The sequence below is a fragment of the Silurus aristotelis genome, assembly GCF_946808225.1.
Source record: "Silurus aristotelis genome assembly, chromosome: 4".
NCBI lineage: Eukaryota > Metazoa > Chordata > Actinopteri > Siluriformes > Siluridae > Silurus > Silurus aristotelis.
This window is the reverse complement of record NC_139577.1, coordinates 13,519,205-13,545,596: the sequence shown is the minus strand read 5'-3', so window position 1 is coordinate 13,545,596 and position 26,392 is coordinate 13,519,205. Positions and strand designations below refer to the sequence as shown.

Sequence of the window (26,392 nt, the reverse complement as noted above, 5' to 3'; positions counted from 1 at the left end):
AAAAGTGTTTTATACGTAATAACAGTGTGATTTCATCACGGGAATCAGAAACAATCACTACACACATAAGCAGTACGAGATCACAGTTTTAACTGAGAGCAAAAAGAATTAAACATTTTTCCAGCTCTTTGGTGTGTAAGGGCCAATTTCTCGTTACAAAACTCACACTTTCTTTCTCTCTTTCTTTAATAACACACATTCTCTCTCTCTCTCTCTCTCTCTCTCGGTACATGCTGAGAGTTTGTGGGCGTGAACACGGTTTGGGAAACGGACTTTCATTTTCTTTTATACTATTTTATCTCTTTCTCGATTTTCTTAATATAAAAGAAGACCAGAAATCGAGTTAAATTAGCGGAAACTTTTTTCGGAGTGTGTTTTGTGGCGGTCGCGTCCTCTCTCTCGCTCCATCGCGGCGTTGTGCATAACCTTCGCGTGCACGCGGACAGTATCGTCGTTTTCCTGTAGATGGCACTAAAAACACGGAAAGTTCGGTCAAACGCTTCCCTGATCCTCACACCAAACGTTCAATTCTTCTACAGCTTCCTGTAGATGGCAGTATAAACTCAGTAATCATTTGCTGGTGGATTAAACGTCAAATTAAACGTTTGATGTGAGGATCACTATAATGCTGGTAAACTTACACAAGTAATAATGTATGTATAAAATACTACATTAAATTCTATCAGCATGGACAGCTTTAGTATTTAGGGGGTAAAATTTAGGCAGGCAGATTTGAACACACTTGTCTGAATTCTACCCCCCTATTTCTTTTGACTTAATTCCTAGAGTCACTAAAATGGGTCTGATAAACCGAAACAAATAATGTATGTGTAAAACACGACATTTCATTTTATTAACATGGTTAAATTAGGTTGTTTATATACAGTTTACAGTAAGTAGAAACATTGTAAATGTAATCAGTCAACAGACAAATCTCTTTACCTGTCAATTTTCTAAAATGTTTTTATTTGTGTTGTCTTAGTTTGCAAATCATGAAATATGATTTTGTAATTGGGTAAAATGAATAATTAGTTGGTTAATAATTGGATATGAATGGCTTAAAAGTTTACTATTAGATTTTTGAATAGTCTAGAACGGGGGCTCAATACGTTGATCGCAATCTATCGGCAGATCGCATGATATTAAAATAAAATACATATTTATTTATGCATTTTTATAGTAGGTAGATAATTTTGACTCGGTCATTTGATAAGTAGCTTGCCTGCTAAAAAAAGTGTGTGCACCCCTGCTCTAAAAGGTTTACCAATGTAATAAGCCATAATCTAGCTACAATGCAGCACTATATACAAATGTAACACTAATACAACTGCGCTTTTTTTTTTTTTTTTAACAATGTTATTTTTTCAATATTATTGTTTACAATTACGAATTTCGTACAATTAAATCTTAATAGGTTCTGCTGCCATCTCAAAAGGGGGCTTTGTTCCTAGATCCTCTGGGAGAAAGTTCTGCAGAACTAAAACAATGCCATGATGTAACAAGGTATTTGAAGTTGTTTATCACAAAAATTTGCGATATGCGCAAAATGATGCAAAATTGATCTCTACATTAAAATGTGTTTTTCCACTATCGCAATAGACAATTTAAATTTGTTGAATACTTTAATGCAACAAATAGGATTCACTTTTCCAAGGTGGTCCTGCGATTCACTGCCTCACCCAAAACAACAAGATGTCACATCCTGTGTGGTCTTAGCTTTAAAAGTAAGTCATTTAAAATAGCAGATTTATGTAATTGCCCTGAAATGTCAGTGCCCTAAACTATGATCTCGGGGAAACACAATTAAGTTTCTAATGATTGTGTTTTATTTTACTTTATAATAAAATTGCGTCTTTTATTATTTTCCTTTTGTAGTTTGCTCAATTTGTACTTCGAGACGAGCCAATTGTTTTCCTCAGCACACCAGAAGGAGTGGAAGAATTAAGAAAATTAAAAGTTGTCACTCATTTCCAAAACAGCGGTACGTGTAATGTAGTCATATAGTCAACAGGGTCGCAAGAAACATGTCGAGAAGAAAAGACGTAAATTAACCGCCAAAGATTTAAGAAGAATCAAACATGAAGCTACCAGAAACCCATTATCTTCCAGTGCTGCCATATTCCACAACTGCAACCTACCTGGAGTTTCAAGAAGTACGAGGTGTTCAGTTCTCAGAGACATGGCCAAGGTAAGAAAGGCTGAAACCCGACCACCTCTGAACACACGTTAAAACGTCAAGAATGGGCCAAAAAATATATGAAGACAGATTTTTCAAAGGTTTTGTGGACTGATGAGATGATAGTGACTCTTGATGGACCAAATGGATGGGCCCGTGGTTGGATCAGTAACGGACACAGAGCTCCACTTTGACTCAGACGCCAGCAAGGTGGAGGTGGGGTACTGTTATGGGCAGGTATTATTAAAGATGAGCTAGTTGGACCTTTTCGGGTTAAAAATAGACTCAAAATCAACTCTCAGACCTACTGCCAATTTTTAGAAGACACATTCTTCAAGCAGTGGTACAGGGGAAAAAGTCTGCATCTTTCAAAATGACTTTGATTTTTATGAAAGACAACGCTCCATCAAATGCATCAAAGTACACCACTGCATGGCTGGCCAGTAAAGGCCTTAAAGATGAAAAACTAATGACATGGCCCCCTTCTTCACCTGACTTCAACTCTATTGAGAACTTTTATGCTTTTCTTAAGCATCAAATTTACAGTTAAGGTAAACAGTACATCTCTCTGAACAGGTGCGCTCTGGTTGCGACTGCACAAAAATTTGATTCTGACCAGATCAAGAAACTGACTGACTCCATTAATGAAAGGCTTGTGACTGTTATGGAAAAGAAGGGTGGCTATACTGGTCACTGAGGTTTTCTTTTTGAAATGATGGTCACCTCTTCTCTCAGCCTGGCTTCCACTACTCTTTCCCATAACTTCATGGTGTGACTGATCAACTTAATTCCCCTGTAGTTACTGCAGGTCTGCAAATCTCCCTTATGCTTAAAGATCGGTACCAGCACACTCCTTCTCCATTCCTCAGGCATCCTCTCCCCTTCCAGAATCCTGTTAAACAATCTGGTTAAAAACTCCACTGCCATCTCTCCTAAACATCTCCACGCTTCTACCGGTATGTCATCTGGTCCAACCGACTTTCCATTCTTCATCCTCTTAATCGCTGCTCTCACTTCCTCCTTACTAATCCTATCTACATCCTGCTTCACCAACTCCACATCCTCCAACCTTCTCTCTCTCTGATTTTCCTCATTCATCAGCTGCTCAAAATACTCCCTCCATCTTCTCAACACACTCTCCTCACTAGTCAACACATTTCCCTCTCCATTCTTTATTGCTCTAACTTGCAGTACATCCTTCCCAGCTCGGTCCCTCTGCCTGGCCAATCAGTATAAATCCTTTTCTCCTTCCTTAGTGTCCAACCTCTTATACAGCTCCTCATATGCCTTTTCCTTGGCTTTCGCCACATCCCTTTTTACCTGCTGCCGCATTTCCTTGTACTCCTGCCTACTTTTCTCATCACTCTGTCGATCCCACTTCTGTTTTGCCAACCTCTTTCCCCTAATGCTCTCCTGCACTTCCTCATTCCACCACCACGTCTCCTTGTCTTGCTTTCTATTTCCAGATGTCACACCAAGTACTTTTCTAGCTGCCTCCCTCATCACTCCTGCAGTAGTTGCCCAATCATCCGGCACCTCTTCACCACCACCAAGCCCCTGTCTGACCTCTTCCCTGAACCTCACACTAGACTCTTCCTCCTTCAGTTTCCACCATCTTATTCTTCTTTCAAACCTTACTTTCCTCCTCTTCTTCTTCGCCTCCAAAACCATCCTACAGACCACCATCCGATGCTGTCTAGCTACACTGTCCCCCGCCAACACCTTACAGTCTCCAGTCTCCTTCAGGTTGCATCTCCTACACAGAACATAATCCACCTGTGTGCACCTTCCTCCACTCTTATACGTCACCCTATGATCCTCCTTTTTCTTAAAATACCTGTTCACCATTGCCATTTCCATCCTTTTAGCAAAATCTACCACCATCTGCCCTTCCACATTCCTCTCCTTAAAACCATACCTACCCATCACCTCCTCATCACCTCTGTTCCCTTCACCTACATGCCCATTAAAGTCTGCCCCAATCACCAATCGTTCTTTCCTAGGTACACCATCTACCACTTCATCTAATTCACTCCAGAATCTTTCCTTCTCCTCCATCTCACAGCCAACTTGTGGAGCATAGGCACTGATGACATTTATCATCATCCCTTCAACCTCCACCTTCACGATCATCACCCTATCAGAAACTCTCTTCACCTCCACTAGACTCTTACTGTACTCTTCCTTCAGAATCACCCCTACACCATTTCTCTTTCCATCCACACCATGATAAAACAGTTTAAACCCACCTCCAATGTTCCTGGCCTTACTCCCTTTCCACTTGGTCTCCTGAACACACAGCATATCTACCTTTCTCCTCTCCATCATATCAGCTATCTCTCTCCCTTTACCCATCATAGTACCAACATTTAAAGTACCAACCCGAACCTCTACTCTCCTATACTGCTCCTTTTCCTGACGTCTCTGTAGACGTCTTCCTCCTCTCCTTCTCCTCCTTCGGCCAACAGTAGCACAATTTCCACCGGTACCCTGTCGGCTAACGATACCTGTGGCGGTCGTTGTTAACCCGGGCCTCGACCGTTCCGGTATGAAATTCTCATTTGTGATCCGCATATTTGATTTGGCACATGTTTTACGCTGGATGCCCTTCCTAACGCAACCCTCCCCATTTACCCGGGCTTGGGACCGGCACTAAGAGTGCACTGGCTTGTGCCCCCCTAATGGCTGGGTTGTACAATAACAAAATTAATCTTCAAAAATTAAAATTTCCTAATAACTGTGCACACAGTGTAGAATAGGATTAGACAGTTATTGTTATTATTATTGATAATTAAATTATTATTTGGAAAATCACTAATTTTCCACCCTTAGCTTCGCCCCTGTTGTAAACTTGCAAACTATTTCAAAGAAGCCTCAAATTTCCTCAAAGGCATATGAGGAGCTGTTTGTGAAGTTGGACACTAAGGAAGGAGAAAAGGATTTGTACTAATTGGCCAGACAGAGGGACCGAGCTGGGAAGGAGCTACAAGGTGCTACAAGTTTGAGTGTGTGTTGAGAAGATGGAGGGAGTATTTTGAGCAGCTGATGAACGAGGAAGATGTGAGAGAGAGAGAGAGAGAGAGAGAGAGAGAGAGAGAGAGAGAGAGAGAGAGAGAGAGAGAGAGAGAGAGAGAGAGAGAGAGAGAAGGTTGGATGGTGTGAAAATGGTGAAGCAGGAAGTGAATCGAATTAGTAAGGAGGAAGAGTGGAATGTAGGTTGGACCAGATGACATTCCGGTAGAAGCATGGAGATGTTTAGGAGAGATGGCAGTGGAGTTTTTAACAAGATTGTTTAACAGGATTTTGAAAGGTAAGTGGATGCCTGAGGATTGTGCTGGTACTGATCTTTAAGCATAAGGGAGATGTGCAGAGCTGCAGTAACTACCGGGGAATTCAGTTAATTAGTCACAGCATGAAGTTAGGGGAAAGAGTAGTGAAAGCCAGGCTTAGAGAAGAGGTGACCATCTGTGAGCAACAGTATGGTTTCATGCCGAAGAAGAGTACCACAGACAAGATTTGTAAGTAAAGTTACTATTTTGAAAATTAAGTTTTTTGATTTTATTTGACATCAAACAAAAAATATATTTGTGTTTTCAATAGTGTATAGAACATTATACAACTAGATCATTTTGTGGTGGTATATCAAGGTTTTTTTCTGTATTTAGTCACTTTTCCTAAATAGACATTCCTACTTCAGTAAATGTGTTAATAAAAAACTTATTTCTATTTTATTATGAAGCACTGGATAAACGGAAAGAAACATAGATGCAGGTTTACTTGTTGTTCTATTCACTATTAGGACATGAACACTCGGTTCTGCTTGCCAGAGTAATTTCTTTTGTTTACACATCACATTAAAGGCATGTAGTACCTGGACCTTCCTGTGAACTTTAGCATTTTTTTTTTTTGCTGCACAAAGAACTCAGTCATTTCGTGTATTTGCTTCTAACACTGTAAGTCTACATGAAATCCTTTAATTTCTGTTGAAATAATATTTTACATCCCTACTGGGGCCACTGTATCCTTGCTTTTTTTTTTTACGTGATTTACAGGATTTTTTGTTTGTGGTCAAATTTAACTAAAAACCGTGATCCTATGAACACTAAGGTTTTGTTTGTAGTGCATACATTCATGCTGTCAGCTCTCAGCTTCATGTATATGGTTTCCATTTTAAAGCTCACCTGTTCAGTCCTGGGGCTACTTCCTCGAATGTTCAATTGTAATCAGTGACACCGTGTGAAATTATTATTATTATTATTATTATTATTATTATTATTATTATTATTATTATTTTTTTAAGAAGGTCATGGCAGAATTGCAGATCCGTCGCTACAAGGATGACGACAAGAAAGACGTGAAGGAGGTCTTCATGCTTGGAATGAGCGAACATGTGCCATCCTCATGCATGCATGTGCTGAAACAGCCGCCCACCCAGATGCTGTTAGCGTGTGTGTTTTGCGCATTGCTGGCTAGCTCTAAGTCCATCCTGTTGCCCGTCCTGGCTGTTACGCTGCTTTTGGCTGCAGGACGCCAACTAATCATCTACATGTTCTCCCGGTACATCCAAGTTTGCCTGCAAAAAGACCTTGACTACATCCAGGAAACGTATGTGGATGCTGCTAACTCGTGCTTCTGGGTGGCCGAGTACCAGGGTCGCGTGGTGGGCACAGTGGCATGCCCTCCTGCCGAGCAGAATAAGGGCTGCCTGGAGCTTAAGCGCATGTCGGTGATGCGTACTTACCGCGGGAGGGGCATAGCCAAAGCACTGTGCCGCACCGTGGCCGACTTCGCTCAGCAGCGGGGCGTTCCAGCTGTAATCCTCTATACCTCCATTGTACAGACAGATGCTCATAAGCTATATGAAAATGTGGGCTATAAGAAGGTCAGAGAGTTTCTTGCCCCAGAGTTCATGGCCAAGTTCACTAACTTCACTTTATTCGAGTACAGGCTTGACCTGCAGCAACCAGGAAACTGATGGAACACACTCCATTAAATTATTCTGTTTATGCATTTTAATTACTTCTCTCTCATATATATATATATATATATATATATATATATATATATATATATATATATATATATATATATATATATATATATATATATATATATAAAATGATTATTTTGATGATCGATTAATCAGGCGACCCCCCCCCCCTTTCCCCCCAATTAATCGGATTAAAAAAATAACTTTTTTAATTCAATTTTTGCTTATTATAACGATATAAAACCACGATTCACGGTATTGTATGTATAAAAGTGTACTTAAAAATGCATAAGCCACATGTTGAGATTAACTATCTTTAATTTAGACATTTGAAAACTTACAGTAGCTCAGTTCCTTTGAACAATTTCACTCATGCTGAGTTGTTTGTTTCTGTAAAAAACAATAAAAAAAAATAAAAACAGCATTCGAGTATGCAAGGTGGAGCAATTTGTGTAAATCAACATTTGTATTGTATTTTGCAGATGGTAAGTTGACAACCATGTTTTAAAAATCTATATGAAATATAATACACACAGCTTTAACAATTTTTGTTTTAAAAAAATTTAATTTTGTTTATTTCTGAAGGTAGAAGCATCTAGAATATATAATAAATTTTACTTTGGTATAATAATTAAATATATGCATAATATAATATATATATATATGCAAATGCATAATATATGCATAAATAATAATAATTATTATTATTATTTAATATATGCATAAAGAAGGGGGGAGTGGTGGCTCCAGCGGTTAAGGCGCTGGGTTACGGATCGGAAGGTCGGGGGTTCGGGCCCCGGTATCGCCAAGCTGCCACTCTTGGGCCCTTGAGCAAGGCCCTTAACCCTCTATGCTCCAGGGGACCCTTACGAGAAAAATAAATCAAGGACCGTCACGTCGGAGCGACGTGGGGCCGCATTCCCGTGGGCTCACCACCTGCAGGAGGGACCGTAAGGGACCGATGCTGAGAGGATTGGGCAGCAGTCGAAGGCGGGGGCCTTGACAGCCCGATCCCTGGACACGGAGAAGTGTCTGGGGAATCTGCTTAGACTGCTGCCTCCACGACCCGAATTACGGATAAGCGGGAGAAGATGAATGGATGAATGAATGCATAAAGAAAATATACAAACATCAGAAAAGCATTTAAACGTAGTAAAGCCGCAGTAAATCACGTTTGAAAACACAAGTTACTGTTGTATTAGAAAAAAAAATGGCTTGGTGTACAAATGCATCATGTTACGCTGAAACCACAACAATGATTAAAAATGTGATCGTTTATGCTGCTGTTATTTGCTGCTTTTAGATTTTGTGTTTTTTCGCACTGTTTTAATTGAATCCGTCAATTACAAATTAACAAATCCAAAAACACACTAACAAATCCGAAAACAAATTAACAAATTAGAAAACACTAACAAATCCAAAAACAAAATAACAAATCCAAAAACAAATTAACAAATTCAAAAACAAATTAACATATCCGAAAACAAATTAACAAATTCAAAAACACTAACAAATCCGAAAACAAATTAACAAATTCAAAAACACATTAACAAATACAAAAAACAACGACAAGCCAGACAAACCGGAAAAGGTAGGTATAGTTTGCGAATGGAAACTTACAGATCATTGGACAAGACACCTGTTAGTCAAGATATACAGGTGAGTGACAGGTGTCTCGTCCAATGATCTGTAAGTTTTCATTCACAAACTATACCTACCTTTTCCGGTTTGTCTGGCTTGTCGTTGTGTTTTTTGGATTTGTTAATGTGTTTCGTGCAATGCATTGGAACATCAAGTTAGTGTTATCAAGAACAGAACATCAAGTTACTGTTAGGTGGTTTAGTGTATAATGATACCTAATGATTAACAGGTTAAAGCATTTTCAATAACAATAATAGCAAAATAAAAAAATATAACACTTATAATAAAACTATAGTGTGTTGAAAAAAGATTCAATATAGAAAAAAATTATATAAAATAATATACCAGTTAAAGGTATGCTAGAGTGTAAATATGTTTTAGCAGTTAGGGAAGGGCTATGGGGAAGGTGAGCACTAGATAATCTCAGGAATTTGGATCATAGTTCTCAAGCATATCTGAATCTCTGATAACTTTGTTCCAACCTGCTTCTGTAAATAAACTTGTGGTGAAGCAACTTTTAGTTTTTAGGCACCTAAGATTTTTAAAAACTTGTGGAACCAAACTCAAACTGGTCTAAAACTGGTCAAATCTCACATTTTAAATTACTTGCTGCTGCTGCTTTTTACAAATGCTGTAAATAGAGAAAGGCTTCTACCTTTTATTCCATGCATGCGCAAAAAATACCTTATTTCCTGTACAAATGATTTGATGCCTTCAGTGTGACTCTACAATTTTCATAGTCATAAAGAAAAAAGAAAACTCTTTGAATGAAAAGGTGTGTCCAAACTTTTGGTCTGTACTGTATATATATATATATATATATATATATATATATATATATATATATATATATATATATATATATATATATATATATATGTGTGTGTGTGTGTGTGACAAAAATATGCTAATAATTGAATTTTAAGTAAATGAGAGCTAACATCTCAGCAAATAAAGTACATTTCCAGAAAAATTGCACTTTCTTGTTTTGCTTAAATGTTAAAATGGCTCTCCAATGTGATGTCAATCACAGCACTCTCCCCCAGCCAATTTGAGTTTGAGACCCCTAAACTATTATAAATCAATGCTTCAGATGCTGTGCAGAAATCTTGGCCTATTTTTCTTTGCAAATTTGCTTGAATTCATGACTGTTGGGCTTTAAGCTTCTTTAAGGTGCAGCATCTTACTAGGGTTTATTGAACTCAGTACTTTGACTAGGTCACTTCAAAACCAGGTTTCATTTGAACCAATCAGGAGTGAATTTGCTTTTGTTCTTTGGAGTGTGGTCTTGCTGCACAATGGAAATGCATTTACACCTTGAATTGCAGACTGCTGATCACCGAACATTCTAAAGGATTTTCTCTTTTCGACACTACTGAAGTCTACTTTTGGAGATAATGGCATTCACTGTGATTCATTGGAGTCCTGCAGCCTTAGTAATGTATTTGTGACAATTTCCAGACAGATATACAGTGGGTACGGAAAGTATTCAGACCCCCTTAAATTTTTCACTCTTTGTTATATTGCAGCCATTTGCTAAAATCATTTAAGTTTATTCTTCTTCCTCATGAATGTACACACAGCTCCCCATATTGACAGAAAAACACAGAATTGTTGACATTGTTGCAGATTTATTAAAAAAGAAAAACTGAAATATCACATGGTCCTAAGTATTCAGACCCTTTGCTGTGACACTCATATATTTGACTCAGGTGCTTTCCATTTCTTCTGATCATCCTTGAGATGCTTCTACACCTTCATTTGAGTCCAGCTGTGTTTGATTATACTGATTGGACTTGATTAGGAAAGCCACACACCTGTCTATATAAGACCTTCCAGATCACAATGCATGTCAGAGCAAATGAGAATCATGAGGTCAAAGGAACTGCCTGAAGAGCTCAGAGACAGAATTGTGGCAAGGCACAGATCTGGCCAAGGTTACAAAAAGATTTCTGCTGCACTTAAGGTTCCTAAGAGCACAGTGGCCTCCATAATCCTCAAATGGAAGACGTTTGGGACGACCAGAACCCTTCCTAGAGCTGGCCGTCCAGCCAAACGAGCTATCGGGGGAGAAGAGCCTTGGTGAGAGAGGTAAAGAAGAACCCAAAGATCACTGTGGCTGAGCTCCAGAGATGCAGTCAGGAGATGGGAGAAAGTTGTAGAAAGTCAACCATCACTGCAGCCCTCCACCAGTCGGGGCTTTATGGCAGAGTGGCCCGACGGAAGCCTCTCCTCAGTGTAAGACACATGAAAGCCCGCATGGAGTTTGCTAAAAAACACCTGAAGGACTCCAAGAAGTTGAGAAATAAGACTCTTTGGTTTGATGAGACCAAAATAGAACTTTTTGGCCTTAATTCTAAGCGGTATGTGTGGAGAAAACCAGGCACTGCTCATCACCTGTCCAATACAGTCCCAAAAGTGAAGCATGGTGGTGGCAGCATCATGCTGTGGGGGTGTTTTTCAGCTGCAGGGACAGGACGACTGGTTGCAATCGAGGGAAAGATGAATGCGGCCAAGTACAGGGATATCCTGGACAAAAACCTTCTCCAGAGTGCTCTGGACCTCAGACTGGGCTGAAGGTTTACCTTCCAACAAGACAATGACCCTAAGCACACAGCTAAAATAACTAAGGAGTGGCTTCACAACAACTCCGTGACTGTTCTTGAATGGCCCAGCCAGAGCCCTGACTTAAACCCAATTGAGCATCTCTGAAGAGACCTAAAAATGGCTGTCCACCAACGTTTACCATCCAACCTGATAGAAACTGGAGAGGATCTGCAAGGAGGAATGGCAGAGGATCCCCAAATCCAGGTGTGAAAGACTTGTTGCATCTTTCCCAAAAAGACTCCTGGCTGTATTAGATCAAAAGGGGGCTTCTACTAAATACTGAGCAAAGGGTCTGAATACTTAGGACCATGTGATATTTCAGTTTTTCTTTTTTAATAAATCTGCAACAATGTCAACAATTCTGTGTTTTTCTGTCAGTATGGGGTGCTATGTGTACATTCATGAGGAAGAAGAATGAACCTAAATGATTTTAGCAAATGGCTGCAATATAACAAAGAGTGAAAAATTTAAGGGGGTCTGAATACTTTCCGTACCCACTGTATATATATATAATTTGTCTAGGCTCACATCTATTTTATGAAAGTGAACCTGTTCGAATGGAAGATACAAGATGGCATTTCAAACACAGATTAGAAATTTGACAAAAACAATGTAAATATTAAAGGTTTTTTTTTGTTTTTTAGCGGGCCTTTTCTAAAAATAGCTGTTTCCTTCTTTGTTAAATCATTGTTGATAATTATTATGAGAAATCATTAACATGATCAGTGTCTTCACATAGATCAATAACATTAATTATAAACATTATTATTAATAATAACATATAATAAAAGGTAAATTGAGAAAATGTGTTATTTTAGATCAAACTAAAAACTGTCTGTATCAAACTGGTAGCCCTTCACATTAATCGGTACCCAAGAAGTAGCTCTCAGTTTCAAAAAGGTATGTGACCCCTGTACTACAGGATATAGCCAATAGGTAACCATTTAAAGCACACAGTGTAGCTTGGCTTGTTAGCTTGCTTGAAGATTAATCTCGATAGTCTACGGTCTTTTCATTCCAGTTTATAAACCTTAACCTTAACCGGTGTCTAAGAGGAAGTGAATGTGGCATTAGTGAGATATTATTCAAGATCTTATTGTATGGTGATTTCAACAATGAACATTGTCCTAAAGCAACACTACGAAAATAGATTTAAGTGTCAAGATTTTTCATTTGTCACAAACATGGTTTGTCATAAAAATAGATTAAGAATATACATTTTAGCATCATAAATGTTTCCATCTATGTTTATTTATAAAGGAGTGAAGCAGTGGTGATAGTGGCAAAACAGGAAAACTCCCTGAGATGATATGAGGAAGAAATCTTGAGAGGAACCAGACTCCTCTGGGTGACACCAAATGTCCATTCATTATAGTTCCATGATCAACTGATGAGGTTATTAACTTTTTACTGATAGAGACTAGAGTGAAACTAGAGTTTAACCTTCCACAGAAATATCATGCATCTTTAGGTTGTTCATGTGGAACCATTTTCAGCTGCAGCGAGTGGTCTTCAAGTGAAGCACACTCCATCCAGAGGCAACTAAATCTTACTATACAAAAAAGTAGGGAAAAACCTGACACTTATTTTTACTTTCACTATTTGTTGAACAATAATAATAATAATAATAACACAAATGGTTGTAAATGTATATTGATTTGCTGGGTGTAAATTTTCTTTTAATAAAACAAAAAGTGGCCTATAAAAGTGACTTTGATGCTCCAAATGTGTTGGTGTTTCAGTAGGGATAAGTAGATCCAAAAGTATTAATATTTTATAAAACTCGTGTCAACACGATCGATTCTCACATTATATATACAAGTAATTTTTACTTTGTGAATATAAAATATTTCTTGTATTGTAAACAAGTCACAGCTGCACTGCATTCTCTACCTTCTGAGAACCTTTTTTCAAAAGTTGGAGTTGATCCAAAAGCAGGGCTTGCTCAAAAAAAGAAATGTCAATATAATAATAATAATAATAATAATAATAATAATAATAATAATAATAATAAAAAATTATTAATATTGTTATTATTATTTTCTCTTTTACAAATTCCTATAAAGGGAAAGGAAAGCAGTTTGTCTAAATTGTAATGTTGTATATGGTCTAAATTCATATGTTTTAATGTAAAAAAGAGAGAGAAAGAGAGAGAGAGAGAGAGAGAGAGAGAGAGAGAGAGAGAGAGAGAGAGAGAGAGAGAGAGAGAGTGCCAGTCTGAGTCAATTTAGTACTATTAATTGAAAAAAATTGTATCGGTATCGATAAATCCGGTATTGAGGGGATTGGTATCGAAACGAATCGAAACAATAGTATCACCCGTTCTCAAGATGTGCTGGTTTGGATGAGAGAAGACTTTTACTCTGACAGGGATCCTGAACAGGGTGAAGGTTTTCGCCATGTTTCCTCACTAATAACGGAAGAGGAGGACGTGCTTTTCACTCAGGGTAGGTTAGTACAAGCACAAAACATTACTTAATTACATAATACATAATTTTTTTTCCAGCTCTTTGGTGTGTAAGGGCCAATTTCTCATTACAAAACTCACACTTTCTTTCTCTCTTTCTTTAATAACACACATTCTCTCTCTCTCTCTCTCTCTCTCTCTCTCTCTCTCTCTCGGTACATGCTGAGAGTTTGTGAGCGTGAACACGGTTTGGGAAACGGACTTTCATTTTCTTTTATACTATTTTATCTCTTTCTCGATTTTAATATAAAAGAAGACCAGAAATCGAGTTAAATTAGCGGAAACTTTTTTCGGAGTGTGTTTTGTGGCGGTCGCGTCCTCTCTCTCGCACCATCGCGGCGTTGTGCATAAGTCTACCACCTTCGCGTGCACGCGGACAGTATCGTCGTTTTCCTGTAGATGGCACTAAAAACACGGAAAGTTCGGTCAAACGCTTCCCTGATCCTCACACCAAACGTTCAATTTGACGAAAACTTCTACAGCTTCCTGTAGATGGCAGTATAAACTCAGTAATCATTTGCTGGTGGATTAAACATCAAATTGAACGTTTGATGTGAGGATCACTAGAATGCTGGTAAACTTACACAAGTAATAATGTATGTATAAAATACTACATTTAATTCTATCAGCATGGACAGCTTTAGTATTTAGGGGGTAAAATTTAGGCAGGCAGATTTGAACACACTTGTCTGAATTCTACCCCCCTATTTCTTTTGACTTAATACCTAGAGTCACTAAAATGGGTCTGATAAACCGAAACAAATAATGTATGTGTAAAACACGACATTTCATTTTATCAACATGGTTAAATTAGGTTGTTTATATACAGTTTACAGTAAGTAGGCAACAGACAAATCTCTTTAACTGTCAATTTTTTTTATGTTTTTATTTGTGTTGTCTTAGTTTGCAAATCATGAAATATGATTTTGTAATTGGGTAAAATGAATAATTATTTGGTTAATAATTGGATATGAATGGCTTGAAAGTTTACTATTAGATTTTCGAATAGTCTAGAATGGGGGCCCAATACGTTGATCGCAATCTATCGGCAGATCGCATGATATTAAAATAAAATACATATTTATTTATGCATTTTTATAGTAGGTAGATAATTTTGACTCGGTCATTTGATAAGTAGCTTGCCTGCTAAAAAAAGTGTGTGCACCCCTGCTCTAAAAGGTTTACCAATGTAATAAGCCATAATCTAGCTACAATGCAGCACTATATACAAATGTAACACTAATACAACTGCGCTGTTTTTTTTTTTACAATGTAATTTTTTCAATATTAGTGTTTACAATTACGAATTTCGTACAATTAAATCTGAATAGGTTCTGCTGCCATCTAAAAAGACTGCTTTGTTCCTCGATCCTCTGGGAGAAAGTTCTGCAGAACTAAAACAATGCCATGATGTAACAAGGTATTTGAAGTTGTTTATCACAAAAATTTGCTTCAATGTGCAAAATTTATCTCTACATTAAAATGTGTTGTATTATTCTCCTTTTTTAGTTTGCTGAATTTGTACTTCGAGACGAGCCAATTGTTTTCCTTAGCACACCAGAAGGAGTGGAAGAATTAAGAAAATCAAAAGTTGTCACTCTTTTCCAAAACAGCGGTACGTGTAATGTACTGTATCAGTCATAATATTACTATTTTTATTGTTTAGAAAAGAAAACTCCAATAGCCCTTTCTTTTACACGTCCTCCATGCATTGACTGCAAACTGCAACAAGTTCTTTCTTTACATTAAAATCTTTACATTTATCTGCCATCTTCTAAACTTATCTTCGTCCCATTTTTAGGCAGCTGGTCAAGGCGCGATTGAATTTTTCATATCATAGTTTGAAAGCAAACCGAACAATTCCAAAAAAAAATTCCCAGTTTAATGCTTCCTCATGTTCTCTGTGACCACGCAACAGAATTCCAGTTCAGGGAAGTGCCTGCAGGATTTACAGAAAACTGCATCACTGGCTGTGCTGTATTCCAAACAACTGAATCTCTCATACCATCACGAAGAAAAACATTGTATTTTTCCTAATATTGTAATAACTAGAAATCGTTGCAAATTTGGCTGCAATGGTGGCTCGTCCAGATCTGACGGGTCCGGTGGTGAAGTTGATGCTTTTCTTTCACCAGCAGATGCTCCGTTTTAAATTGATGGCGGCCTAGGCTGTTTAGCAGGAGATTGAGGTGGTCCGGATTCATTGCTAGAGCTGGTTTCTTGCTGCAGAACAATTAGTATATCCAATTTAGAAAAATATTGACTAATTGATATTTGCATCACCATTAGAAATACAACTCAAATGCATGATAACTACTATTACGTCTTTACGCCCTAAAGCACAGTGGGCGGTAGTATCTGAAATTGACATCATATTTAACTTTTATTATTGATAAGTGTATTTGGAAAATTGCTTTTAATTATTTATATATAAATATATAAAGTTACACTGTGTGCACAATTATTAGGCAAGTAATTATTTTGACCATATCATTTTATCCATAATTTCCCAATTCCAAGCTGTATAAACATGAACGCTTATTGGATTTAATGCATATCAGGTGATGTGTATTTTTGTAACGAAGGAGGGTGTGGCCTAAGAAGATCAACACCCTATATCAAAGTGTGCATAATTATTAGGCAGATTCTTCTCTGAAAAGAAAAATTGTAAAACGTCTTTCACGGTGATGCACCACTCTTGAAATATCTAAGATATTGGGCCGTGATCACAGTACCATTAAACGTTTTGTAGCAAATAGTCAACAGGGTCGCAAGAAACATGTCGAGAAGAAAAGACGTAAATTAACCGCCAAAGATTTAAGAAGAATCAAACATGAAGCTACCAGGAACCCATTATCTTCCAGTGCTGCCATATTCCACAACTGCAACCTACCTGGAGTTTCAAGAAGTACGAGGTGTTCAGTTCTCAGAGACATGGCCAAGGTAAGAAAGGCTGAAACCCGACCACCTCTGAACACACGTTAAAACGTCAAGAATGGGCCAAGAAATATCTAAAGACAGATTTTTCAAAGGTTTTGTGGACTGATGAGATGATAGTGACTCTTGATGGACCAGATGGATGGGCCCGTGGTTGGATCAGTAACGGACACAGAGCTCCACTTTGACTCAGACGCCAGCAAGGTGGAGGTGGGGTACTGTTATGGGCAGGTATTATTAAAGATGAGCTAGTTGGACCTTTTCGGGTTAAAAATAGACTCAAAATCAACTCTCAGACTTACTGGCAATTTTTAGAAGACACATTCTTCAAGCAGTGGTACAGGGGAAAAAGTCTGCATCTTTCAAGAAGACTTTGATTTTTATGCAAGACAACGCTCCATCACATGCATCAAAGTACACCACTGCATGGCTGGCCAGTAAAGGCCTTAAAGATGAAAAACTAATGACATGGCCCCCTTCTTCACCTGACTTCAACCCTTTTGAGAACTTTTGGGCTTTTCTTAAGCAGGAAATGAGCAACAGTATGGTTTCATGCCGAAGAAGAGTACCACAGACAAGATTTATAAGTAAAGTTACTATTTTGAGTTTTATTTTAAGTTTTTTGATTTTATTTGACATAAAACAAAAAATATATTTGTTTGTTCAATAGTGTATAGAACATTATACAACTAGATAATTTTGTGGTGGTATATCAAGGTTTTTTTCTGTATGTAGTCACTTTTCCTAAATAGACATTCCTACTTCAGTAAATGTGTTAATAAAACACTTATTTCTATTTTATTATGAAGCACTGGATAAACGGAAAGAAACATAGATGCAGGTTTAACCTGTTGTTCTATTCACTATTAGGACATGAACACTCGGTTCTGCTTGCCAGAGTAATTTCCTTTGTTTACACATCACATTAAAGGCATGTAGTACCATGTAGTACCTGGACCTTCCTGTGAACTTTAGCATTGTTTTTTTTGCTGCACAAAGAACTGTCATTTTGTGTATTTACTTCTAACACTGTAAGTCTACATGAAATCCTTTAATTTCTTTTGAAATAATATTTTACATCCCTACTGGGGCCACTGTATCCTTGCTTTTTTTTATGTGATTTACAGGATTTTTTGTTTGTGGTCAAATTTAACTAAAAACCGTGATCCTATGAACACTAAGGTTTTGTTTGTGGTGCATACATTCATGCTGTCAGCTCTCAGCTTCATGTATATGGTTTCCATTTTAAAGCTCACCTGTTCAGTCCTGGGGATACTTCCTCGAATGTTCAATTGTAATCAGTGACACCGTGTGTAATTATTTTTATTTATTTTATTTTTAATTTTTTTTAAAAGGTCATGGCAGAACTGCAGATCCGTCGCTACAAGGATGACGACAAGGAAGACGTGAAGGAGGTCTTCATGCTTGGAATGAGCGAACATGTGCCATCCTCATGCATGCATGTGCTGAAACAGCCGCCCACCCAGATGCTGTTAGCGTGTGTGTTTTGCGCACTGCTGGCTAGCTCTAAGTCCATCCTGCTGCCCGTCCTGGCTGTTACGCTGCTTTTGGCTGCAGGACGCCAACTAATCATCTACATGTTCTCCCGGTACATCCAAGTTTGCCTGCAAAAAGATCTTGACTACATCCAGGAAACGTATGTGGATGCTGTTAACTCGTGCTTCTGGGTGGCCGAGTACCAGGGTCGCGTGGTGGGCACAGTGGCATGCCTTCCTGCCAAACAGAATAAGGGCTGCCTGGAGCTTAAGCGCATGTCGGTGATGCGTACTTACCGCGGGAGGGGCATAGCCAAAGCACTGTGCCGCACCGTGGCCGATTTCGCTCAGCAGCGGGGCGTTCCAGCTGTAATCCTCTATACCTCCATTGTACAGACAGATGCTCATAAGCTATATGAAAATGTGGGCTATAAGAAGGTCAGAGAGTTTCTTGCCCCAGAGTTCATGGCCAAGATCACTAACTTTACTTTATTCGAGTACAGGCTTGACCTGCAGCAACCAGGAAACTGATGGAACACACTTCATTAAATTATGCTGTTTATGCATTTCAATTACTTCTCTCTCATATATATACATATACATACATTAAATGATTATTTTGATGATCGATTAATCAGGCGACCCCCCCCCCCCCCCAAATTAATCGGATTAAAAAAAATAACACTTTATTCAATTTTTGCTTATTATAACGATATAAAACCATGATTCACGGTATTGTATGTATAAAAGTGAACTTAAAAATGCATAAGCCACATGTTGAGATTAACTATCTTTAATTTAGACATTTGAAAACTTACAGTAGCTGCAGGAGCGCATGCGGAATTTTCCTTTGAACAATTTCAATCATGCTGAGTTGTTTGTTTCTGTAAAAAACAATAAAAAAAAATTAAAACAGCATTTGAGTATGCAAGGTGGAGCAATTTGTGTAAATCAACATTTGTATTTTGCAGATGGTAAGTTGACAACCATGTTTTAAAAATCTATATGAAATATAATACACACGGCTTTGACAATTTTTGTTTAAACATTTTTTAATTTTGTTTATTTGTGAAGGTAGAAGCATCTAGAATATATAATAAATTTTACTTTGGTATAATAATTAAATATATGCATAATATATATGCATAATATAATATATATATATATATATATGCAAATGCATAATATATGCATAAATAATAATAATAATAATAATAATATATGCATAAAGAAGGGGGGAGTGGTGGCCCCAGCGGTTAAGGCGCTGGGTTACCGATCGGAAGGTCGGGGGTTCAAGCCCCGGTATCGCCAAGCTGCCACTCTTGGGCCTTTGAGCAAGACCCTTAACCCTCCATGCTCCAGGGGACCCTTACGAGAAAAATAAATCAAGATACCAATGCATCATGTTACGCTGAGAACAAATGCATCATGTTACGCTGAAAACCACAACAATGATTAAAAATGTGATCGTTTATGCTGCTGTTATTTGCTGCTTTTAGATTTTGTGTTTTTTCGCACTGTTTTAATTGAATCCGTCACCATGTTGTGAGCGAGCTGATTGCGCAACCTGATGCTCCCGAGTCACGACAGAACAGATCCAATGCGACTGGTCCGAAGTTACAAACAGTTTATACAATAACACTTCATTACACAATACCAATTTTATTTGATGAGGATTTTACAGTTTCTACTCTCCGTGCTGATGTTTCACCTTCATCTGTGACACCAGTGTGTTTTCTTTTCGTGCGTTTGTGCATCACTGTGGTACTTCCATGCCACACGTGCTCCGTTTTGCTTTACTATCAGGTAAATGTTTCTTTTTTTCCCGCTCAAAATAAAATGTTTCCATGGTAGTGTATGATAGTGTATCATATAGTCTTATAGCCTTTCTGGTGATATTGTTGCTCATGGGTAGACTACATATTGAAAAGAAGCATCATTTTATCTATTCAATGTATGTCATTTAGAAATAAATAATACATATTTCTGTCATTAACATCAATTTCATTCATTGCACTGGCCCGAAGCATCCTGCATTTGGGTTAGTTAATTGCATAATTTGCCTTTAATAAAAAAAAAAAAAAAATTCTCCGTATTTTGTATCGTGTGTGTTATTACAGCTGAAATGCCCTAGGTGGAGCTGTTGCAGAAAAGAAAATGATCATGTGACAAGCTGATCATGCTCATATGTCAAGCTCATTTTTCGGCTGCTGAACTTTTAATATTTGTTCTTAGAGTTGCAGTTCAACAGAATAAAGTGCAAGGGTAAGTTTCATTTTCAGTGTTTATTGTCTCTCAGTTTCACCCGAGTAGGCAACAGTACTTATTCTAGTATTCAATATTTATGGTGGTTGTTGTTTTCTTCATTAACTGTTATGCAAGAACTGGTATGTCCATTGTTCCTGGTTCTGTGTCTCAGATGTGGTACCAGATCCGTGAATATGAAGACAGGGACTACTCTTTTGTGAGGGAATTATACTCCACAAACTTACGAGAACATGGAGGTGCTGTGTGTATCCTGACCCTGAAACAGCACTGGGTGCAATGTTTACTGCTCGGACTCTTCATTTTCTTCTTCTTTATGTTCGGCTCTCTTCTGGCCTCTATACTGTGCCTCAGTGGAGTTCTGCTGGCTGGCAGGTTTGCTGTATTGTGTATTTTTGAACAAGGAGTACAACTCGGCCTCAATGAAGATCTGCGGGACATTGGAGCATCCTACATGCAGCCAGGGCAGGTCAGCTGTTTCTGGGTAGCTGGGACTAAGGACTGCTTAGTGGGAACTGTGGCAATATTACCCTGTGTGACCGAGCCTGGAGCATGGGAGTTAAAACGCATCTCTGTGAGACAGGAGTTCCGACAACGAGGTCTTGCTAAAGCACTTTGTCAGAAGGCTCTGCAGTTTGTTGCCAGACATAAAGTCGAGAGGGTGGTGTTATTTACTTCTCTGGTGCAGTCAGATGCTCATAAACTTTACCACAGCCTGGGCTTCCACAAGGAGGAGGAGTTCGTTTGGCCATCTATTTATGCCAGGCTTATCAACTTCCTTGTGTTTAAATATACATGTGTCGTTAGATCTGATTAGTACTGAATAATGTAAATAATGTATGCATGTGTGTATATATATATATATATATATATATATATATATATATATATATATATATATATATATATATATATATATATAATTATATTATCGGTGTAAAAATTATTATATATATATATGTGTGTATGTATGTATGTATGTATGTATGTATGTATGTATGTATGTATGTATGTCTTTGCCAGAGGTGGGAAGTAACAAAGTACAAATACTTTGTTACTGTACTTAAGTAGATTTTTCTGGTATCAGAATCAGGTTTATTGGCCAAGTGTGTTGACACACACAAGGAATTTGGTTCCAGTTGTTAGTTACTCTCAAAGTACAGACATAAATAAAAATTATACATTCAGCTTGGACTATACAAGACAAGCCATAGTGTGTGTAACATATACAGATGATGTGATGACTGACAGTTCATGTATCAGTACTTTACTCCACTTTATTTTTCAGGCAACTTTTTACTTTCACTCATTACATTTTTTTACACAAATATCTGTACTTTCAGCTTCTTACAATTTTAAACCAGCCTCGTTACTTTTAGTATTATTTCTTCTCATTGAGCGCTGTTTCCCACCTATCAACCTTTTTTCACCATATCACTGGTGTATTATTTTCTGGCTATCAGACGTAGACGTAGGCAAGCGGAGCTGACAATGAGCAAGGCAACAACAGGATTGGTTAATGTGAATTCAGAGGGAGTCACTGATGTGAAAATAAATAAAAACAAAGACATTCCTTAACACCCATGGCCATATATAAGGGAGATGTTCAAAATTATCGGTGTAAAAAAGTGCTGGTTTTCAAGAATTCACTGTCAAATTTGAGAAAGCACATACAGGTATTCTAAGGTTTTATTTTTATATTCTTCTTGTCATGAGCCATTTTAATGTTTAAAGTTTTTTCCCTACAATTTTGTTTGTCTTTTATATAAGGGATGCTGCCACATGTTGCTATTTTTTTTAGGTTTAGTCAGATAGTTTCTATATGTTGTAGAACTGCTATACAGGTGAAGTATAAATTATAAACTTCCTGTTTGAACTTTAATAAAATGCAAAGGATAACTCACATTAAATTTGTCATTCATAAAACATTATAATAATTTTGAGTTGTTTTTAAGGACAGCTGGAATAACCCTACAATCTGGGATGTGGCCTGGTGATGGCAAATAAATAAACATACATATATATATATATATATATATATATATATATATATATATATATATATATATATATATATATATATATATATATATATTATATATATTGAGACACCTGGGGGGTATTCCAGAAAGCAGGTTATGTGACATACCTGGGTATGTTTAAGGGTAAGTTCGTGGATAACCTCAACTTTCGGTTCCAAAAACGGAGGTAACTTTCTGGGTATGTATGTAACCATAGCAAGTGACTCTCTGAAGATAACCTGCTCGGGAGCAGGTTATGTTTCAGTGTAACTTCGGCGTGCCCTTTTGATGAGGATCCTGTGGACGTAGAAGCACAAATTATACAAGGTTTTGTTCGTCGGGAGAGGGTTATAAGACCGCGTATTGATGTGTTTGCATACCCTAATGAATATTTGTATGTCTGGCACATATATATATATATATATATATATATATATATATATATATATATATATATATATATATATATATATATATATTTAATATTTAGTAATATTATTTATATCTATACATTTATTCATTATGCGCACACACACTTTATACTTCCATAACTTTCTGTTTCAGGGTTTCCAAATGTAATTGGGTGCATTGATGGCACTCACATTCCTATTAAAGCTCCACCAATAAATGAGGGAGACTATGTTAATAGGAAATCAATTCATAGTATCAATGTGCAGGTAACAACTTTTTAAAATTTAAAACAATCCCTTCTTAAAATCATTAAAGTCATTACTTTTTCCACTAACTAGGTAATATGTGAGGCAACCCAAATCATTACCAATGTCGAGGCAAAATGGCCAGGATCTGTGTATGATGCCAGAATTTTCCGCGAGTCATCATTATGCCAGACATTCCAGCAGGGTATGTTTTACTTTATACAATTGTGGTTTTTTTTCCCTTTTTACTATATTTGTGTTGTACACTTCAATCATTACAGGACAGTACAATGGTTACTTGCTGGGGGACAGAGGATACCCTTGTCTGCCCTATTTAATGACACCCTACCCTGAACCTGAGCCTGGACCACAGACACGGTTTAACCTGGCTCACAGCCGAACACGGGCCAAAGTGGAGATGACTATAGGGATCCTCAAATCTCGGTTTCAGTGTCTGCGTGGGCTCCAGGTTAGTCCAGAGAGGGCATGCGACATTATAGTGGCTTGTGTTGTGCTTCACAATATTGCCACTTTAAGAGGAGAGAGCCACCCTCCTTGTATTGAGGAAGATGGCCCAGAGGAACACCTACAGATTTTAGAGGCCAACAGAGACGGAAGACTTTTGAGAGACAGGATCTGTCAAAATTACTTTTATAAATTTTTTTGCACTCGTCTGCCAGGCAATTTATTTCTTTATTTCCTGAAAAACAATAAAAGTAAAATTCAATAAAATGTTTTTTTTTTTATATTGCTTTACACACACACACACACACACACACACACACACACACACACATCTATATCTATATCTATATATATATATATACAGTGCCTTGCGAAAGTATTCGGCCCCCTTGAACTTTGCGACCTTTTGCCACATTTCAGGCTTCAAACATAAAGATATGAAAATGTAATTTTTTGTGAAGAATCAACAATAAATGGGACACAATCATGAAGTGGAACGAAATTTATTGGATATTTCAAACTTTTTTAACAAATAAAAAACTGAAAAATTGGGCGTGCAAAATTATTCAGCCCCTTTACTTTCAGTGCAGCAAACTCTCTCCAGAAGTTCAGTGAGGATCTCTGAATGATCCAATGTTGACCTAAATGACTAATGATGATAAATAAAATCCACCTGTGTGTAATCAAGTCTCCGTATAAATGCACCTGCACTGTGATAGTCTCAGAGGTCCGTTTAAAGCGCAGAGAGCATCATGAAGAACAAGGAACACACCAGGCAGGTCCGAGATACTGTTGTGGAGAAGTTTAAAGCCGGATTTGGATACAAAAAGATTTCCCAAGCTTTAAACATCCCAAGGAGCACTGTGCAAGCGATAATATTGAAATGGAAGGAGTATCAGACCACTGCAAATCTACCAAGACCTGGCCATCCCTCTAAACTTTCAGCTCATACAAGGAGAAGACTGATCAGAGATGCAGCCAAGAGGCCCATGATCACTCTGGATGAACTGCAGAGATCTACAGCTGAGGTGGGAGACTCTGTCCATAGGACAACAATCAGTCGTATACTGCACAAATCTGGCCTTTATGGAAAGTGGCAAGAAAAAAGCCATTCCTTAAAGATATCCATAAAAAGTGTCATTTAAAGTTTGCCACAAGCCACCTGGGAGACACACTAAACATGTGGAAGAAGGTGCTCCGGTCAGATGAAACCAAAATCAGACATTTTGGCAACAATGCAAAACGTTATGTTTGGCGTAAAAGCAACACAGCTCATCACCCTGAACACACCATCCCCACTGTCAAACATGGTGGTGGCAGCATCATGGTTTGGGCCTGCTTTTCTTCAGCAGGGACAGGGAAGATGGTTAAAATTGATGGGAAGATGGATGGAGCCAAATACAGGACCATTCTGGAAGAAAACCTGATGGAGTCTGCAAAAGACCTGAAACTGGGACGGAGATTTGTCTTCCAACAAGACAATGATCCAAAACATAAAGCAAAATCTACAATGGAATGGTTCACACATAAACATATCCAGGTGTTAGAATGGCCAAGTCAAAGTCCAGACCTGAATCCAATCGAGAATCTGTGGAAAGAACTGAAAACTGCTGTTCACAAATGCTCTCCATCCAACCTCACTGAGCTCGAACTGTTTTGCAAGGAGGAATTGGCAAAAATTTCGGTCTCTCGATGTGCAAAACTGATAGAGACATACCCCAAGCGACTTACAGCTGTAATCGCAGCAAAAGGTGGCGCTACAAAGTATTAACTTAAGGGGGCTGAATAATTTTGCACGCCCAATTTTTCAGTTTTTTATTTGTTAAAAAAGTTTGAAATATCCAATAAATTTCGTTCCACTTCATGATTGTGTCCCACTAGTTGTTGATTCTTCACAAAAAATTACAGTTTTATATCTTTCTGTTTGAAGCCTGAAATGTGGCAAAAGGTCGCAAAGTTCAAGGGGGCCGAATACTTTCGCAAGGCACTGTATATAGGCTCCAGAAGGATTACACCTTATTAAATAAGGAATATACATTATTATTTTAAACTAAAGAAATAAATGGCAGGAAAAGTAAACGCTTTCATAGTGATATAATATTCAAAAGGATGTATAACTTTCTTGCTTTAGCCGATGCAGATGTATTGCTTCTTTTTAATATTATTGGCTTAAACTCCTCATAAGAGTGCATTAAAACCTCCAACTCCGCCTCTGTGAACTACGCCACTCTCTTTTTTCCGCTTTGAGTTTCCATGGTGACTCGTGAAATCGGTGATCCATTGAAAATGTCTTTATATATATATATATATATATATATATATATATATATGCACCGTGCACGCGCATTACCTCTGGGTAACCAGTTGGAGGTTGATTAAACTAACTCTTCTCAGGTGTTTTGGAACCGACATACTCATGGTATGCCTGTTTGGGGTAAATCAACCCAGAGGTTATGATTTATCAAATGGTAAGTTAACCAAGCTTTCTGGAATACCCCCCTGAACTTTCCTGCTATATGTTGGAAACCCAAACCTGTTCCAGCATGGCAATGCTCCTGTGCACAAAGTGAGCTCCTTGAAGATCTGGTTTAAATGCTTTATGCTTTGGAGAGGAAGATCTTGAGTGGCTGGCTATAGAGCTCTGATCTCATCCCTACTGAACACCTTTGGG

At 37.8% G+C, this 26,392-nt stretch overlaps 2 protein-coding genes across 11 annotated transcripts; both read left to right on the top strand.

Annotated features, from left to right (window-relative positions):
- Window positions 1–1,376: 1,376 nt before the first annotated feature.
- Window positions 1,377–18,914, top strand: nat8 (N-acetyltransferase 8). Of its 8 annotated transcripts, none has more exons than XM_083540127.1 (4): window positions 1,377–1,503; window positions 1,639–1,724; window positions 1,876–1,981; window positions 6,480–7,186. In XM_083540127.1, the coding sequence occupies exon 4, from the start codon at window positions 6,483–6,485 to the stop codon at window positions 7,149–7,151; it is 669 nt and encodes a 222-aa protein (XP_083396253.1). In that variant the 5' UTR covers window positions 1,377–1,503; window positions 1,639–1,724; window positions 1,876–1,981; window positions 6,480–6,482; the 3' UTR covers window positions 7,152–7,186. The 8 variants fall into 8 exon arrangements, with proteins under 8 accessions (XP_083396253.1, XP_083396255.1, XP_083396256.1 ...); XM_083540129.1 differs by having other exon boundaries at window positions 1,379–1,503; window positions 1,655–1,724; XM_083540128.1 differs by lacking the exon at window positions 1,377–1,503 and having other exon boundaries at window positions 1,556–1,724.
- An 858-nt stretch (window positions 18,915–19,772) lies between these two features.
- LOC310725278 (putative N-acetyltransferase camello) lies at window positions 19,773–21,465 on the top strand. Of its 3 annotated transcripts, XM_083540120.1 has the most exons (3): window positions 19,774–20,120; window positions 20,435–20,579; window positions 20,734–21,465. In XM_083540120.1, exon 3 carries the CDS (start codon window positions 20,734–20,736, stop codon window positions 21,394–21,396), a length of 663 nt encoding a protein of 220 aa, XP_083396246.1. In that variant the 5' UTR covers window positions 19,774–20,120; window positions 20,435–20,579; the 3' UTR covers window positions 21,397–21,465. The 3 variants fall into 3 exon arrangements, with proteins under 3 accessions (XP_083396247.1, XP_083396246.1, XP_083396245.1); XM_083540121.1 differs by having other exon boundaries at window positions 19,773–20,573; XM_083540119.1 differs by having other exon boundaries at window positions 19,774–20,579.
- Window positions 21,466–26,392: the final 4,927 nt, after the last annotated feature.